At 56.0% G+C, this 17,576-nt stretch overlaps 1 protein-coding gene across 1 annotated transcript in view; it reads left to right on the forward strand.

Annotated features, from left to right (window-relative positions):
- LOC106996046 (SH3 domain and tetratricopeptide repeat-containing protein 1-like) overlaps positions 1-17,150 on the forward strand; it is a 44,778-nt gene extending 27,628 nt beyond the window's left edge. Inside the window, 11 exon segments of the mRNA XM_077958751.1 lie at positions 1,409-2,721; positions 2,723-3,065; positions 7,170-7,297; positions 7,299-7,351; positions 8,551-8,609; positions 8,612-8,697; positions 11,621-11,743; positions 12,450-12,462; positions 12,465-12,605; positions 13,569-13,765; positions 16,781-17,150. Coding sequence (XP_077814877.1) covers positions 1,409-2,721; positions 2,723-3,065; positions 7,170-7,297; positions 7,299-7,351; positions 8,551-8,609; positions 8,612-8,697; positions 11,621-11,743; positions 12,450-12,462; positions 12,465-12,605; positions 13,569-13,765; positions 16,781-17,038 — 2,714 coding nt within the window. The 3' untranslated portion in view covers positions 17,039-17,150.
- Positions 17,151-17,576: the final 426 nt, after the last annotated feature.

Consider the following 17,576-nt stretch of genomic DNA (forward strand, 5'->3'; position numbering starts at 1 on the left):
GCAGCTTGCCCTGTGCTCTGCCTCAGAGATGGGAGGCCACACAGCCCTCAGCGGGGAGCAGAATTCAGAGCGTTAGGTTGCAGGGGCCTCGACTGAGGTCCCTGAAGGGTCTGCTCCTTCCTGAGGGGCTGATTCAGGGAGGCCCTCCCGTCTCCCCTGTGCGACTCTGTCGCTTCCCCTCACACAGGGCCCGCATGTGGACAGCCTGGTGATGTGGATGCACCAAGGGCCCTTGGAAGTTCCCTGGAAATGGGATCCATCCCAGTACATTTGGGATGCAGGCACAAGGTCCCAGAGGAGGCCCGGGAAGCCAGTGGGGAAGGGAAGGCTGTTGTAGGTTTGCCTCGGGGAGGGGGTGGTTCCACTCTCTGCCAAAGTCTCTGGAGCAAAGGCACGTGGCTCTCCAGCTGCCCCGGAGGCCAGGGTAGTGGCTGGGAGGGGCTGTGTGCCTCTGCCGGGTGGGGGAGATTTCTTAGCTCATCTAGTGTAGTCAAGTCACATTTGCCTCTAAATCATATTTATTTATTTTTTTAATTCCAAGGCTTTACAGATGAATAAAATAGTTTGTATTGAAAATAGTTTTTACATGTGAGCTTGAAACAGAGAGTCTGTTTAAATCTAGTTTTTTCCTTCCCAGTAATGCCTCCTTTCATCCCAGGTGTTCCAACAGGAAATGCGCTTGTTTGCTCACCTCTGGGAGGGGGCTTTGGCTAGGAATCCACCAAAGCCAGCAGACACCAGTGGGCTGCTGGAGCAGTCTGGCCTTGGTTAACCCTTTAGGAACTGTGGGCTTCAGGTTTTCAGACCATCCAAGGTGAAAGTGGCCACAGGGGCCTGGAAGCTTTCCCATCCTTCCTGCAGGGATGGTCCGTTTCCCTGCACGGAGCTGGGTACATGGGTACAACACCCCTGTCCTGTGCCGTCGGTGGCTTTACCAATTTTGCATAGCAGCTTTTGAGCTGATCCATAGCTCTGATTGGCTGTTGAGGATTTCATGGATTCCTGTACCCCACCGGGGGGCCCAACATGTTGACAAAAGTTACATTTGTAGTTGTTGTGCTGCATATACATGGGTCCAGTTAGAAGGCTTTGATTCTTTCTAAAGGGAAAGGCATCTCTGAGGGATCACTGAGCTGACATAGTCTCCTAAAACCATGCTGTGAGGTGGCGACAAAGCAGGACAGAAGGGTGATTTGGTAGGAGAGTCGGGCCACGGGCCTGCGTGTTCTGTGTGTCCCCGGAGTTCGTACGTGCTCCAGACCCCGGGTTTGCCTTGCGCATAATTCTCAAGGGCTCATGGCAAGCTGCGCCAGGGACACAGAGGACGGGGATGCGGGGATCCTGCCCCAAGTGGACCAAGGACTCACTGTTGGACTCTAATCTGTCTAGGTGTTTTTGTGACTTGCAGAAATACCTCCACCTTGCCTGGGCCTGGAGCCACAGGAGACCCTGCCGAAGGTGAAGAATGTTCTGGAACAATGCAAGACCTGCCCAGGCTGCCCCCAGGAGCCAGCGTCCTGGGGTCTCTGTGTAGCATCCAGCAACGTGAGCTTGCAGGACCCCGAGGAGCCCTCCTTCTGCTTGGAAGCTGAGGACAACTGGGAGGATCCAGAGGCCCTGAGATCACTGCTGCTGTTCCTGAACACCTCTGGATTCAAGGCCGGCTTCTGTGGCCTGTACAACGTGGCGCTGCCATGGCTGAGCAGCATGTTCAGCAGCTTTAGCGACGAGGAGGAGCTGACTGGGCGCCTGGCACAGGCCCCAGGGGCGGCCAAGAAAGGTGGCCTCCTCATGGCCCTGGCCAGGTTCTGCTTCCTCCTGGGGCGGCTGTGCAGCAGGAGGCTCAAGCTGTCCCAGGCCCGGGTGTACTTGGAGGAAACACTGGGGGTCCTGGAGGACAGCTTTGGGGACCTGTTCCTGGTGGTGGCTGTGTACGCCAACCTCGCCAGCATTTACTGGAAGCAGAACCAGGAGAAGTGTACACAGGTGGTTCCCAAAGCCATGGCCCTGCTCCTGGGGACGCCCGGCCACATCTGCAGCACCGAGGCAGATGGGGATCTCCTGCAGCTGGTGCTGCAGTGGGCGGTGGGTGGCCAGAGCCAGCAGGCCTGGGCCCGGGCCTGCTTCCTGCTGGCCAGGCACCACGTGCACCTCAAGCAGCCTGAGGAGGCCCTGCCCTTCCTAGAGCAGCTGTTGTTTTTGCACAGGGACTCGGGAGCCCCAGACGCTGCGTGGCTCTCAGACTGCTGCCTACTCCTGGCTGACATCTACAGCCGCGAGTGCCTGCCCCACCTGGTGCTGACCTGTGTCAAGGTGGCCTCATTGAGGACACAGGACTCGCTGGCTGGTTCGCTGAGGAACGTGAACCTGGTGCTCCAGAACGCCCTCCAGCCCCACAGCCTCCCCACCCAGACTTCCCACTACCTCAGGCGAGCGCTGGCCTCCCTAACCCCAGGCACAGGCCAGGCACTGCGCGGCCTTCTCCACGCCAGCCTGGCCCAGCCGTACAGCCACCATGGCTACCATGGCCCAGCCATCACCTTCATGACACAGTCGGTGGAAACCAGTGCTGTTGCCGGAGTCCGTGCCATCGTGGACCCCCTGGTGGCCCTGGCCTGGCTGCATGTGCTTCATGGGCAGAGCCTGGTGGCCCTGAACATCCTTCAGTCTGTCCAGGATGCAGTGGTAGTCAGCGAGGACCAGGAGGGTGTGATTGCCAACATTGATGGCCGTGGCTCTGAAGAGGACGGGACGGACGAGGCAGGCAGCCGAGGGCTACTATCACGCCCTATGGGTGGCTTGGGACCTGGGCCAGCGGAGGAACCAGGCAGTGTTGCTGGCCAACTTTGGCACCTTGTGCCTGCACGCGGGTGCCAGCAGGCTGGCCCAGCACTACCTCCTGGAGGCTGTACGTCTGTTCTCGAGGCTTCCCTGTGGGGAGTGTGGCCGGGACTTCACCCACATACTCCTGGGCTACCTCTTCACCCGCCAGGGCCCGGCCCAGCAGTGCAAGGGCTGCTACGAGTGGGCCCTTCTGGTCGCCGTGGAGATGGACCACGTGGAGAGTGAGTGCCCCAGTTCCTCCTGTGCGCCTTCTGGGACCACTTGGGTCAGGGCACACCTAGGGTTTGTGATTCGGAAACAAGTGGTTGTTTTTCCACCATTGAAAGTGCTGAGTCATGGCCAGCAGCAGATGTTGGCAAACGCCCTGGAGATGTTGGAACCGAACTGTCGATTCCTTCCTGGGCAGGGGTCGCCGCGAAGGATCACCGACACGAGATTCACAGCAGAGAGTTATTTATTACTAGCGCGCTAGGGTCCCAAGCTCTAAGTTGGCCCTGGGACCCCTACTGCTTGTTACAGGCTGTTTATATAGGCAAACACAAGTTCAAACATAGCTTAGGGCGCGAAATTCAAACAAAGCTTTAGGCGCGTGGTAATTGGGTCTGTCTATGGCCTGAGCAAGGTGTCTTGTTCTAATTGGTTAGAGCAGGACCTTATGAGGTTTTTTCCTGGAGTTGTTGATTCCGGGAACTTCGAGGCAGGGTGGGACCCCTGGAATTGGCAGGGTGGGACCCCATGAGGTTGTTTCCCGGAATTGGCAGGGTGGGACCCTATCAGGGTGGGACCCTATTGAGGCAGGGTGGGACCCTATCCAGAGCCACCTGGTGTTAATTTTTTAAGTTTTTTTTTTTTTTTTTTTTTTTTTTTTTATGAGGCCTAGTTTCTAAGTTTTATACGGCCTAATTTCAGAGACAGGCCGTTCCCATGCAGGGCCAGGCCCTCTGTGCCCTACTGAAGCAGCCAATTTTTCCTGGTTTGCCCAGGGACCATCCTGCCTTGAGCATGGAAAGTCCTGCATGCTGGGAATCCCTAGACATAACCCTGGGATCAAGGCATGTTGTGCTGAGCTGGGACTTGGGGCCCCTCCATGAGCCAGGCCCTGAACGCCAGTTCTTGTGCCTGTGTTTGCTTGGAATCTCGGCAGCCCTGTGTACCGGTCATCCCACTTCACAGAGGACACGGGGCGGGTGATTGCCCAAAGCCACAGAGCAGTTCACGCAAAAGCAGCTTGTGCTGAGTGTGCCAGGCCACACCCACAAATGGGGCTTGTGGGGTCCTCGGGAGGGAGGTGCTGAGCGTGGGAATGTGAGCTTCAGGCCAGAGAAGCCACAAAAGGGTGAGTGGCGTGATGGCGGGGCAGCACTTGGCCCCGGATGAGGGAAGCCTCTTTAGTCTGGGACCAGAGGGTTGAGAGGATTTAGTCAAGTAATAGGTGTGGATGAGGGGCTGGTGGTGTAGCCTGTGTGAAGGCCCAGGGGTGAGAGAGTGGGGGTGAGTCAGCGAGGATGGGTGGGGTTTGAGTGGTGGTGAGTGAGCGGGAGTGTGAGTGGGGATGAGTGGGGTGTGAGTGGGGGTGAGTGAGCGGGAATGTGAGTGGGGATGAGTGGGGTGTGAGTGGGGGTGAGTGAACGGGAGTGGGAGCGGGGATGAGTGGGGTGTGAGTGGGGGTGAGTGAGCAGGGCTTATGCAGGGAGGTGCAGAGTTGGGAGTAGGTGGGCTGGGTGCTGGATAGTGAGAAGCTCTTCTGGAGAGCTAAGCAGGGTCTGGGGCCTCAGGCTGTGGCTTGGCCTTTTCCCCAAGAGCACTGGGGAGCCATGGAGTGCTATCGAACAGTCAGTGCAGACCGAGCAGTGAACGGACAGTAGGTGGGCAGGGCTGTCCGAAATGTAGGCCGCAGAGAATAGATGAGGAAGTTGAGTGCAGGGAAACGGCTGAGACAAGGGATACTGTTGACTCCCCTCTGCCTTGCAGCGCTTTGTCATGGCATAGTGAGACTACTCAGAGGTGCCTCCTGTGGCCTGGACCAGAGCTCCAGGGGCTGTGCCCAAATCTGAATGTGCTCATTTCCCAGCACAGGCCTGGCACCCACTCTTGGCCCTAGGAGGGATGAGATTTTGGAAAGGACCGTGTGAAGGGGCCCCGGTCCCACACATCTGCCCAAGGAGGGTTGGGGGGTTCAGACCCAGGCTTCTTCCCCAGGGGCATTCTGTGACTGGAAGGAGACCCTCCAGGAACCCAGCGCCCCAGCCCCCGCTGCAGCCTCCGGTGGCTCCTGGCACAATAGCCTGTGGCACCTCCTCCTACGAGGCCCTCCCCTGGGTGCTGGGGGATTCAGACTTGGAAATGCAGGCCAGGGAATGGGGATCATGCTTCCCTGTCTCCCCACCCTGCGCTGAACGGTCGAGGAGACCGAGGGCGGGGCTGACACCCCACATGCTTCCTTGGGGTCATTTTTGAGTCACTTTCGGTAGTTTGTGTCCTTCTAAGAGTTTGGCTGTTGTGTCTAGATGGTCTGGTTTCTTGGTGTACAATTGTTCGTAGTGTTTTTATGGAATCCTTTTATTTCTGTCAGGTCGGCAATAATGTTTCCTCTTTCATTTCTGATTTTAGAAACTTGGGTTTGTAATTGTTTATTTATTTTTATTAGAGATGGGGTCTTATCATGTTCTCCCAGGGGGATCTTGAATGCTGGCCTCAGCGATCCTTCCCCCTCGGTCTCACAAAATGCTGGGATGACAGGCGTGAGCCATGGTGCTCAGTCTCTGATTTTAGTCGTTTGTGCCCCATCTTTCTTTTCTTGGTCAGTCTGGTGAAAGATTTGTCAATTTTGTTATTATTTTCAAAAAACCCACTTTTGGTTCTGTTGATTATCTCTTTTGTTTTTCCATTCTCTGTATTTTTACTTCCCATTTCCACTCTCACGTTTATTATTTTCTTCCTTTTATTCACTTTGGGTTTAGTTCATTTTCTAGTTTCTCAAGGTGGAAAGTTAGGCTTTTGATTTGAGATTTTTCTTCTTTCTTTGAATGTAGACATTTACAGTTATAAATTTCCCTTTCAGCACTGCCTTAGCTACATCTTGGTGTTTTTGATACACTGTGCTATTTTTTTCTTTTTAAAGTTTTGCTCTATTGCCCAGGCTGGGTTGCAGTGGTGCAATCTTGGCTCACTGCAACTTCTACCCAGGTTCAAGTCATTGTCATGCCTCAGCCTCCTGAGTAGCTGGAATTACAGATGTGCACCACCACACCCGGCTAATTTTTGTATTTTTTTTATAGAGACAGAGTTTCACCATGTTTCCCAGGCTGATCTCAAACTCCTGGACTCAAGCGATCCTCCCGCCTTGGCCTCCCACAGTGCTGGGATGAGAGGCGTGAGCCACCGTGCTGGCCCGGGCTGTGCATTTGTTTGTATTCTTTTCAAATTAATTTTCAGTTTCCCTGATGGTCTCTTCTTTGACTCACTGGTTGTTTAGGAGTGTGTAGTTTCCACATATTTTTGAATTTCCCACGTTTCCTTCACTGTCGATTTCCAGTTTCGTGCCAGTACAGCTGAAGAACACCTCTGCTTTGGTCTCGGTCCTTCTCCCTTCACCGAGGCTCATTTTGTGGCCTGGCACATGGTCTGTCATGGGCAATGTCCCATGGGCGCTCAAGAGGACTGTGTATTCAGCTGTTGTTGGGGGGCGTGTGTGACAGATGTCCATTTGGCGTACCTGGTTTCCAGTGTTAATCTTCGGAATGTTTCTGACACTAGAAAATCAGAAGCTTTCCACCGTTCCCAGCGCCCTGGCTTTGGGAGAGGCCAGCGAGCCTGTGGGTTTGGAGCCTGGTTGCATGAGAGAAGCATGTGTGGAAATGCCAGGGGCCGGCTTTGAACCCCATTCCCCCAACATGATGCCATGTGTGGCAGACATGACGCTTGGCTTTGCTCTCTCAGGGTTCCATCTGCGACAGGGGCTACTTGTGCCCCTGGTCTCATCATCTCAGGCTGAAGACGGCCCTGGTCCTGGCCAGAGGGGCTTTGTGAAGCAGAAATAGATGGCCTGGTGCAGGGGCCGAGCCTGGCCAGGACCTTGGCCCTGGGAGTTGTAAAGAAGGCCAGCCTGTACCATGAACATGTGCACCAAGCTGTGCCCATGTCACGGTGTGCTCGGCGCCTGCCCTTGCACAGGTGCATGGCCTGTCTGAGCCCAGGCTCCCCGCCTATGGGGCCCAGGTTCACAGAGGTGTGAAAGAGACAAGCACAGAGCAGGGGCCTCCGAACCCAGCCAGCCTCGCTTCGATGCTGGGAGGCTGACGTCTTCCATTTTGTCTTCTGCCCAGGCCAGCTGCGGGCCGTCCAGCGGCTGTGCTACTTCTACAGCGTCGTCATGCCCAGCGAGACCCAGTGTGTCATCTACCACGAGTTCCAGCTCTCCCTTGCCCGCAAGGTGGCCGACAAGGTGCTGGAGGGGGCAGCTCCTGGAGACCACCAGTCAGTTCTACCGGTCCCTGGGCACCGAGCGGTGAGGGCTGGCTTTGCAGTGGTGGGGGTGTGGAGGGGGGCAAGGGGGTTGAGGGGGCTGGGAGGGGGGCACAGGGAAGCTGGCCCAGGGCCTCCTCAGCCCCTTTCCTTTGGATCATTTGGTTCCTTGGCATCAGATGCTTTGAGCTGGTGGGTCTGGGGTCGTCCCAGGGCTGCTGCTGGCTTGTGAGTCCCAGCTTGAGTCTCCCTTGTTGGGTCAAAGGTCATCTCAACCCCAGCAGAGACAGTACATGCACACTGGGCTGTTCTTCCTACTATGGTGGCCTTTGTCATGTGACCTCTGCCTGCCCCGAGTCTTCACTCCTGGCCTTCATCTGTCCCCTTAAATGTGACCACAGCAGCCACCTGTGGCTTCTCTCCCACAGAAGACAGAGCCAATTGTGTCACCTGCTTCCCTGGGGCAGGGTTTCAAGGTCTCACGTCCCATATGTGGCCCACTGGTCTTCCCCCGAGCATGCTGACCTGGTGGGGTAACCATGGCCCTGGCCACCCCACCCACAGGGCCTGGTGACATTGCTGCAGTCACAGCCCCTCAAGTGTTGGACTTACTGAGAGAGCAGGGAAGGGGCCAGATTCCATGGGGACCCGGGAGACTGGCTCCAGTCTTGGCCTCAGGTTCACAGAAGGAAAATGGGCCAGTGTGCTAGAGCCATGCTTCTCAAAGTGTAGTCCCTGGACCAGCAGAGCAGCATCCATGTCACCTAGGAGCTTGTGGCAAGTGGGAGTTCTAGGGCCTGCCCCAGGCCTGTGGAGCCGGAAGCTCTAGGGGCAGGGCCAGCAAGCTATAAGGACAGTCCTCCGGGTGACTGTGATGCCTGCACACCTTGAGAACCATCGGCCTAGATAGCCTCTGAACACTAACGGCTCCTGGTGCGTCTGGAGAAGACACAGGCCATGTCTGGGAGGCAGGGGAGATGGACTAGCACACTCCTCCTGCCACAGGGCAGCATGATGCTCGATTCCCTCAGAAGGATGTCCTTCATCTTTCCCATGCCGTGTGTGTTCACCCTGGCCCTCCCAGCAGCCTGGGAAGGGCAGAACACTGCACACACAAGAGGGCCGTTCCCAGTCCCCACATGCCAGATTCATCTGTCACCAGACCCACGGGAGGAGGCAGACTGGTTCCAGGAGGATGAGAGCCCTTGTTCTGACACCTGTGTCTGATTCCAGTGATTCCAGGGCCTACAAATCCGCTCTGGACTACACCAAACGAAGTCTGGGAATTTTCATTGACCTCCAGAAGAGAAGGAGGCGCATGCCTGGCTGCAAGCAGGGAAGATCTATTACCTCCTGCGGCAGAGCGAGCTGGTAGACCTGTACATCCAGGTGAGTGGCAAGGGATGCAGGAGGGCCCCTGTGCTGTTCACTCTCTGTCCATCCACCCATCCACTCATCCTTCCATCATCTATTTACCTGTTCATCCTTCCATCCATCCATCATCCATCCATCTGTCCTTTCATCCATCCATCATTCATCCATCCTTTTATCATCCATCTATTCACCTGTCTATCCATCCATTCATCCTTCCGTCATCTATCTGTTTACCTCTTCATCGTTCCATCCATCCACCAACTATCCATCCATCCATTCTTCCATCATCTTCCCATACACCTGTGGGTCCTTCCATCCATCCATCCATCCATCCTTCCATCATCCATCCATTCACCTGTTCGTCTTTCCTCGCATCCATCAGGCATCCATCCATCATCTATCCATCTTTTTATCCAGCTATTCACCTGTTCGTCCATCCATCCATCCTTCCATCTATCTTTCTGTCATCGATCCAACTGTTCATCCATCATTCATTAATCTGTTCACTTGTTCATCTATCCATTCACCTGTTTGTCCATCCATCCATCCTTCCATTATCCATCCATTCAGCTGTTCATCCTTCTATCCATCCAACCATCTTCCATCCATCCATGATCCATCCATTCACCTGTCCATCCATTCACCTGTCCATTTATTCATTCATCATTCATCTTTTTATCATCCATTCATTCACCTGTCCATCCATCCATTCATTCACCTGTTCATTCATCCATTCACCTGTTCATCCATGCCTCCATCCATCCTTCCATCATCCATCCATTCACCTCTTCATTCTTCCATCCATTCATCCTTTCATCATCTATCTACTCACCTGCTCATCCTTCCATCCGTCCATCCTTTCATTATCTGTCCATTCATCTGTTCATACATCCCTCCATCCATCTTCCATCCATCCTTCCCTCATCCATCCATTTACCTGTTCATTCTTCCATCATCCATCCTTCCACCATCCATCCTTCCATCATCTATCCACTCGCCTGCTCATCCTTCCATCCATCCATCCACCCATCCATCATCCATCCATTCACCTGTTCATCCTTCCATTCATCCATCCATCATCCACTCATCCATCCATCATTCATCCATTCTTTTATCGTTCATCCATTCAGCAACCATCCATCCACCTGTTCGTCCGTCCATCCTTTCATCCATCCATCCTTCCATCATCCATCCATTCACCTGTTTGTCCTTCCATCCATCCATCATTCATCCATCCATCATTCATCCATCCATTTATCCATTCGTCCATATATCCATCAATCTATCATCCATCCATCCTTCCCTCATCCATCTACTCACCTCCTGTTCATCCTTCCATCATTCATCCATTCATCTATTCATCCTTCCATCGATCCATCCGTCCATTTATCCATCCATCCATTTATCCAACCATTCATCCATCATCCATCCCAGTGTCCATTCATCCATCCATCATTCATCCATCCTTTTATCATCCATCCATTCACCCGTGTATCCATCCATTCACTTTTTCATGTGTACATCCATCCATCCATTCATCCTTCCATCATCCATCCATCCATCCTTCCATCATTCATCCACTCACCTCCTGTTCATCCTTCCATCCATCCGTCATTCATCCATCTATCCATCCATCCATCCATCCTTCCATCATCCATCCATTCATCTGTTCATGCTTCCATCCATCCATCCATCCATCATCCATCTATCTATTCATTCATCCATCCATTTATCCATCCATTCACCCGTCTATCCATCCATTCATCTGTTCATCTATCCATCCGTCCATTCATCCTTCCATCATCCATCCATTCACCTGTTCATCCTTCCATCCATCCATCATCCATCCTTTCACCCATCCATCCAGCTGTTCGTCCATTCATCCATCCATCATTCATCCATCTACCCACCAATCTACCTATTAATCCATCCCTGCATTCATCTATCTCTCCATTTGTTTATCCATACATTCGTCTATCCACCATCTATCCATCCACATGTACATACATCATCTACCCTCCACCCATCCATACGTTGTCTATCCACGCATACATACATACATACACACATCATTCCACCCACCCATCCATCCATCCATCCATCCAAGCATTAATCTATCCACACACCCATTCATCCATCCATGTGTCTACATCTCCTCATCCATTCATCCATCCACCCACTCATTCCTAAGCCACTGCTGAGCACCTGTTGTGTGCCTTTTCCCTTCCTCCAACTGGTTCCCTCACATCCTCCCCCGGTGGCCAGCATCTTCTCCCTGAGGGCAGAGGCGCGGCCCCTCACAGTGCACAGCACCTGCTGGTATACAGCACATGCTCAAATAATGTGACCACTCAATTAACACACAGAAGAACTTGGTCCAAGCCACATGTGGCACATCTACTTACAAAATGAATCTATCATAGTGGCTGTTTTCAGAGGCTTTCCCAAACACAGTGTGATCTGGAACAAATTGTGAAGCCCACGAGACTGATGAAGCTTTCATTATTGAGCACCTGCTGTATACCTCCTTGAGCTGAGGAGAGGGATGAAGAGCTTATGGCCAAGAGGGGACCAGGCCCACCCACAAACACTGCTGATGTGGCAGGGATGTGGCAACGCAGAAAGGAGCCAGGGGCTGGGCTCCCAGCAATCTGGGGGCCACAGAGACTGGTTTGAGTGCAGGGGGAGTGGGCTAGGGCTAGCCCTGGTGGTAGGATTCACAGGTGTCGGGCTCCTGGGCTGCAGCTGCTCAGTCACTTCCTAGCACTCAGGAGCATCAGTTCATTGTCCTCATGCCAGTGGTGGGGGCAGCCCTCATGCACAGGTTCTGAAAAATGCTCAAGTGTACCTGTACTGTGGGAGAGGAAGGAGCCTGGCAAAGATGCGCATAGCCACCTCGCCAGGTGTGGGTCTTGAGGGAACTTCTGTCTCCTCTCAGGTGGCTCAGAATGTGGACATGTACACAGGCGACCCCAACCTGGGGCTGGAGCTGTTTGAGGCAGCTGGAGACATCTTCTTCAATGGGGCCTGGGAGCGGGAGGAAGGCATGTCCTTCTACCGGGTGAGCTGGCCTGTGGGCTGATGTGGGTGGGCCTCAGTGGGGCACCTGGAGGGCTGAGGCACAGGTGTGGCAGGGTAGAGGCCTCCCAAATGGAGGCAGGGCCACCCATGCACATGATGAGTTTCCAAGTGGTCTGACCGGGAATGATATTGACCATGCCCCTGCCTGGGACAAACTCTCGGGGCCTGGACGTGATAATGGCTCTACCCTTGTACCTGATGACCTCAAGCAACCATGAGTGGGAAGTCCTGTCCCCATCTTCCAGATGAGGAAACTGAGGCTCAGAGAGGCACAGGGACATGTCAAAGGACACACAGCATATCAGTGGGAGGCCCAGGTCTGCACGCACCCCGAAGTGGGACGGCTTCTCCCTTCCTCTGAGCTCACGGTGTGGCTCAGCCTTGGGCACAGATCAATGTGGTGTTTTTAGAGCAGAGAGGAGTGCTGGCTCCCCCCAGTCAGACCTCCGGTGCCCAGGTGGGAGAGGCTGGTGTGTGGCTATCGGGTGTAGCTGGATGGGCCTCAGGTGACTCTTCAGCCCCCAACTTGGATGTCTGAACTGTGTGTTATCCCGGAGCACAGAGCTGTGTCGAGGTGCAGGGGTAGCTGGGGTGTGGGAAGCTCCAAGCACGTGTTTGAGCTCTGAGGAGGGCGCTGGGCAAGGTGGGTGCTGCGGGAAACCTGACCCCACCTGCCTGTGTGGTAGGACCGGGCCCTGCCCCGGCAGTGACTACGGGCAACCGCAAGGTGGAGCTGCAGCTACAGCTGTGCAACAAGCTGGTGTCACTGCTGGCCACACTGGAGGAGCCCCAGGAGGACTTGGAGTTTGCTTACATGGCCCTAGCACTCAGGATCACTCTGGGTAAGTCCCCTGAGCCCCCGCCCTGCCAGGACCCACACTTTGCCAGAGCCCAGCCTCCAGGTCTGCAGGCCAGGAGCTGAAACAGCTGCTGGATTTTCCTGGTCTCCTGTCCAGGCAGGCAGATCTGCCCAACTGGCTTCCCCGTCCGGCTGTGGGACACAGCCCGAGGTCTCTCACGCAGTGCAGAGCTCCCTGCCTGACTGAGCTCTGCTTCCTGTGCCTGTTCCCGCTGCTGACCACAAGGGCCGTCCAGTGTGCCCTCTGCCTTCCAGACATGCCAGGCATCTCGTTGGTCCCTGTATGTGCCAGACTGAGTGGCACATTCCCTTTCTCTTGTGCCCTTCCCACCCTCATCAACCACACGGTTCTCTGGCTGATAAAATCCCAGTTCCCCTTCCAGCAGTCTGCCTCTTAAGGCCGTGCATCCTCTGGTGCTGTGCCAGGGTCGTCTGTACCCCTCCAGAGACAGGGAACCCTAGGCAGGCCACATGCCCCAGCGCCTTGTGCCCCGTGGCCCAGTACACAGTAGGTATGCAGCTGACTCCCCAAGGTAGGGGGCTCTGATCATGACACACCCAGGAGGAGTCGGATGTCACGTCTGTGGGTTGCCTGGAGCCGGGGAGCCCGGGAGCACCTGCACTGCATGGCTTTTGGGCTCCCCTGGTTAAAACCAGTGAGCAAAGGCAGGTGGCTATGTGTAGGCACAGAACTGGGCCATCCAAGTCCGACTTTGCCAAAGCCTCTCAGTAGACAGGGGCAGGCCTTATTAGTTCTGCTTTGCAGATGGGAAAGTGAGTCTGGGAACCTGGAAGGGAATGGCCAGAGCTGCCTGGGTGACCACAGGTGCCTGGAGACAAGCCAGGTGTGCTGCCTGGGATCTGTATACCTGCTCCTGAGGGGCCTGTGCACTCCCTGCCCCAGGGAGCCACATCCTCACACCTGCCCCTTTGGCCTGCACCCCAGGGGACCGGCTGAACGAACGCGTGGCCTACCACCGGCTGGCCGCCCTGCACCACCAGCTGGACCATGGCAAGCTGGCGGAGCACTTCTACCTCAAGGCCGTTTAGCTCTGCAACTCGCCGCTGGAGTTCGACGAGGAGACCCTCTACTACGTGAAGGTGTACCTGGTGCTCGGTGACATCATCTTCTACGACCTGAAGGTAGGTGGGGAGGATCAGGGCTCGGGGTGTTCCTGGCCCCCTTGGAGTGGGATCTCCACCCGGACCCCAGAGGCCTGGGTTCCAGCCTTTCCTAGGAATGGCCCAGTGTCCTCCCTCGAGCTCTACACCCAGCTGGAGGAGCCGGCAAGGTTAGCAGGTAAAACCCAGCTCCCCAGATGGCCAGGCCCCACCCTCAACTCAGTCTCAGCCAGGGAGGCTGCCACATGAGTGGGCAATGGTGGCCTCTGGGTAAAGAAGGGGGATTGTAGTCAGGGGGCCCTCCTGGAGGAGGTGACACCAAAGCTGAGTCTTGACAGTCAAGTGTCAAGGTGCATTTAACAAAGAAAAACAGGGTCGGGAGAGTGACATTTCAGAGGACGGCATCATCCTCACATTGAATCCACGTTGCAAGATCCAACCCAAATCCTGGCGCCTCCTCTAGGAAGCCTGCCCAGGGTGCCAGCCTGCACTGAGCAACTCCTTCCTGGAGTCCCGAGACACCTTGAATCTTCACATCACCCAGGAAGGGTGGGGTGGGACCAGTGTCTTACCATTGGGTTCACAGACAGGGAAACCCCAGCTCAGGGCAGGTGCAGTGGGGCGGGGCCCCAGCCAGCCAGGCTGAGGCCTTGTTAGGTCGGGTGTGTCTCGAGGGGAGGTGCTGTGCTCCCTCTGCCCCCAGCCCTGTAGGGGTGGAGAGCTGAGATTGGTAGACTGAGACCTGTGGTGTCTCCACCCATCTGCCCAGCAGGCACCGCCCCTCCTTAGCATCACACCAGCCTCGTGTCAGTGCTCCTTACGGGCTGAGGGGCCAGGGCACTCCAGTCCAGGGGCCGAGATCTTGGGGGCCTTAGAACAACATGAGGAGCTGGGGCAGCCCTAAGACCCTGCCCCGTATACCCCACCGCAGGCCTGGGGCTGCCCGGGAGGCCCCCGCCCAGTACTGGCGACACCTGGTGGTTAGACGTGGTTTCTGTGGCCTCCCAAGTCCCAGCCAGACAGGGAGGTGCCAAGTATCAGGCCCAGGGGGACGCTGCTCACCGCTCAGGGGCTCGCCTGGGACCCAGGGGGACGGACCTCCCAGAAGAGGCCTTTATCTCTCTTGGTCAAGCCTGCCGCCCACTCCGCCTGTCCAGGAGAAAGGAAAGCGCTAAGTAGTATCTGAGAGGCCAAAGTCCACGGTTGGGGTCGAGGGACGGAGGCCTCCTTCACCTCCTTCCCATGCACAGTCCTCCTTCCCATGCACAGTCCTCCTTCCCATGCACAGCCCTCCTTCCCATGCACAGTCCTCCTTCCCATGCACAGTCCTCCTTCCCATGCACAGCCCTCCTTCCCATGCACAGCCCTCCTTCCCATGCACAACCCTCGTTCCCATGCACAGCCCTCCTTCCCATGCACAGCCCTCCTTCCCATGCACAGCCCTCCTTCCCATGCACAGTCCTCCTTCCCATGCACAGTCCTCCTTCCCATGCACAGTCCTCCTTCCCATGCACAGTCCTCTGGGCCTCATCGTGACTATGCTGTCAGCACAGGCCAGCTTCCCAGAGGGAGGCCCCCTTGGAATTCCCCAAGGGCGGCTGTCTTTCCAAGGCTACACCCTCTTCCTTGTATAGGAGGCTCTGGACCCAGGGCCCAGAGGAGTGGGAGAAAAAGCCAGGCTTGATGGGACCTGGAAGGCTGGCAGAGAAGCAGGGGTAAATGAGCATCTTTGCCAATTGCCTCTAAAATGGGGTCCCCTGTAGTCTACACATGAGAGTGAGCCCTGGAATAGGGTGGATTAAGTGTTTACTGGCTCACGCTGTCACTCACTAGCTGCCGCACACACTACAGGCACATGGAAATGCACACGCAAATGCACACAGGCACACGCACACACAGGCGCGCACACACAGACATGCACACACAGACACACACACAGGGACATGCACGCACAGGAACACAAACACGCACATTCACATGCACAGGCACACGCAGAGACATATGTATTGCCTGGCTCCTTCCTGTTTAGTTGGGAAGCCCCCACCCCTTCAGGAAGCCTTTGCCTTCCACCCCCGGCTGAGTCTGGGGCCTCCTGGGCTTCCCTCTGCCACAGCCCGGGCCACCCTGTGTGGTCAGTGTTCACTCCCAGGTCCCTCAGACTGGAAGCAAGGACGTTAGGCTCAACCATGCACCCAGCACAGAGTCCAGTGTTCGGCTGGGCCAGGGGGCATTGGATGAGCAGTGGCGGTGACTCGGGGCCTTCTCACGCCCCTGCTCCGTGTGTGGGGCGGGGCAGTGAGGGAATGGACTGCTGCATCTTGGACTTTGTCATTGGCCCTGGGAGCCATCTTGAGATGGTAAAGAGGGACAGGCCAGGCATGGGTCTCAGAGAGGTCCCTTGGGTGACCGCCATGTGGAGGAGGTGCCTGGGGAGAAGCCGGGTGGGGGATGGGAGGGTGAAGGAGGAGGTCTGGGAGGTGGCATCCCAACCCAGGGATGGTGAGTTTGAGCCAAAGACGCATTGACAATGGGAGTGGATGTCTGGGGAGTCACGCTCCGTGAATATTTCAGGGAACATTGCCAGAGAGGACACCTGTGAGATGGTTTTGTACCTGGCCTGGCCCGTGGAGGGCCTGGAAATGGTCAGCATGGACAGGGGCCAGAGGGGAGCCTGGGTCACTCAACACCGTGCCCCTGCTGTGGCTTGGAGCCACGGGTCCTGCATGGAACTCTCAGAGCAGGCAGGATCTGCCCTGACCTCAGCCCATGGGGAAAGCAGCCACTGCCTGCAGAGAGGGTGGCACTGGGGCAGGAGGCTTGGGGTGAGTGGGGCGTAGGGACAGTCAGGAAGGCTTCTAGGGGTGTCAGGGTCATCCCCACCTCCTGCAGCTGAGACCACAGCAGTGTCACAGGCTTCGGGGCTCCTGGGGCAAGCCAGCATCGGAAGGACATGTGGAATGACCTGGAGACAGGAACGGCCTCTGGGAAGACGGGTTCCGAGTCCCCCTTTTGCTGACCATGACCTGTCCCCTTCAGGACCCGTTTGATGCAGCCGGGTACTACCAGCTGGCACTGGCAGCCGCCGTGGACCTGGGCAACAAGAAGGCACAGCTGAAGATCTACACGCGGCCAGCCACCATCTCCCACAACTTCCTCCTGGACTGCGAGAAGTGGCTCTTCTTCTACCAGAAGGCCAGGACCTTCGCCACAGAGCTCAGCGTCCACAGGGTCAACCTACCTCCTCTGCCACTCTGCGGGTGGGCCCCCTGGTTGGCCTCCAGCCACCCTCGCTGAGGACAGTATCCGAGGGAGTGGGTTTTGTGCAAGGAGGATGATCTCCTGCCTCTCCTGGTGTCTCCCGTAGCTCATTTTCTGGGTAATGGAAGCATAAAAGCAGGGTTCAAATAGCAATAAATGTTTTTTTTTTTTTGCAAAAACATACCGAAGTCCCCATGGCATCCTTCCCTGTGTGCTTCGTGGGCTGTGTCTAGGGGCCAGCTCCTTCCCTGGTGGCAGCCCTCTGATCTTGGGGATGAGAAGGACCGTGAGTCCAACAGACCTGGGCCAGGTCACCATGAGCCTCGGTTTCCTCGGCGGCCAGAGGGGAGATGGTGATTGAACTCTGGGCAGCTCCCTGCTCTCCCTGCTCAGAGTTCTTGCTGTAGGTCTCGTGCCACCCTTGCCTTTAACCTTCAGGCCACTGTGCCCGGATGTGGGAGCTGCTAGTGTCCCTGTTCGCCATTGAAGAAATAGAGGCACAGAGAGGTTAGGTGTCTGGCCCACCGTCACACAGCAGGTAGAGGCGGACACGCAGAGCCCAGTACACTGACCA

Source organism: Macaca mulatta, chromosome 13 (assembly GCF_049350105.2).
Source record: "Macaca mulatta isolate MMU2019108-1 chromosome 13, T2T-MMU8v2.0, whole genome shotgun sequence".
Lineage (NCBI taxonomy): Eukaryota > Metazoa > Chordata > Mammalia > Primates > Cercopithecidae > Macaca > Macaca mulatta.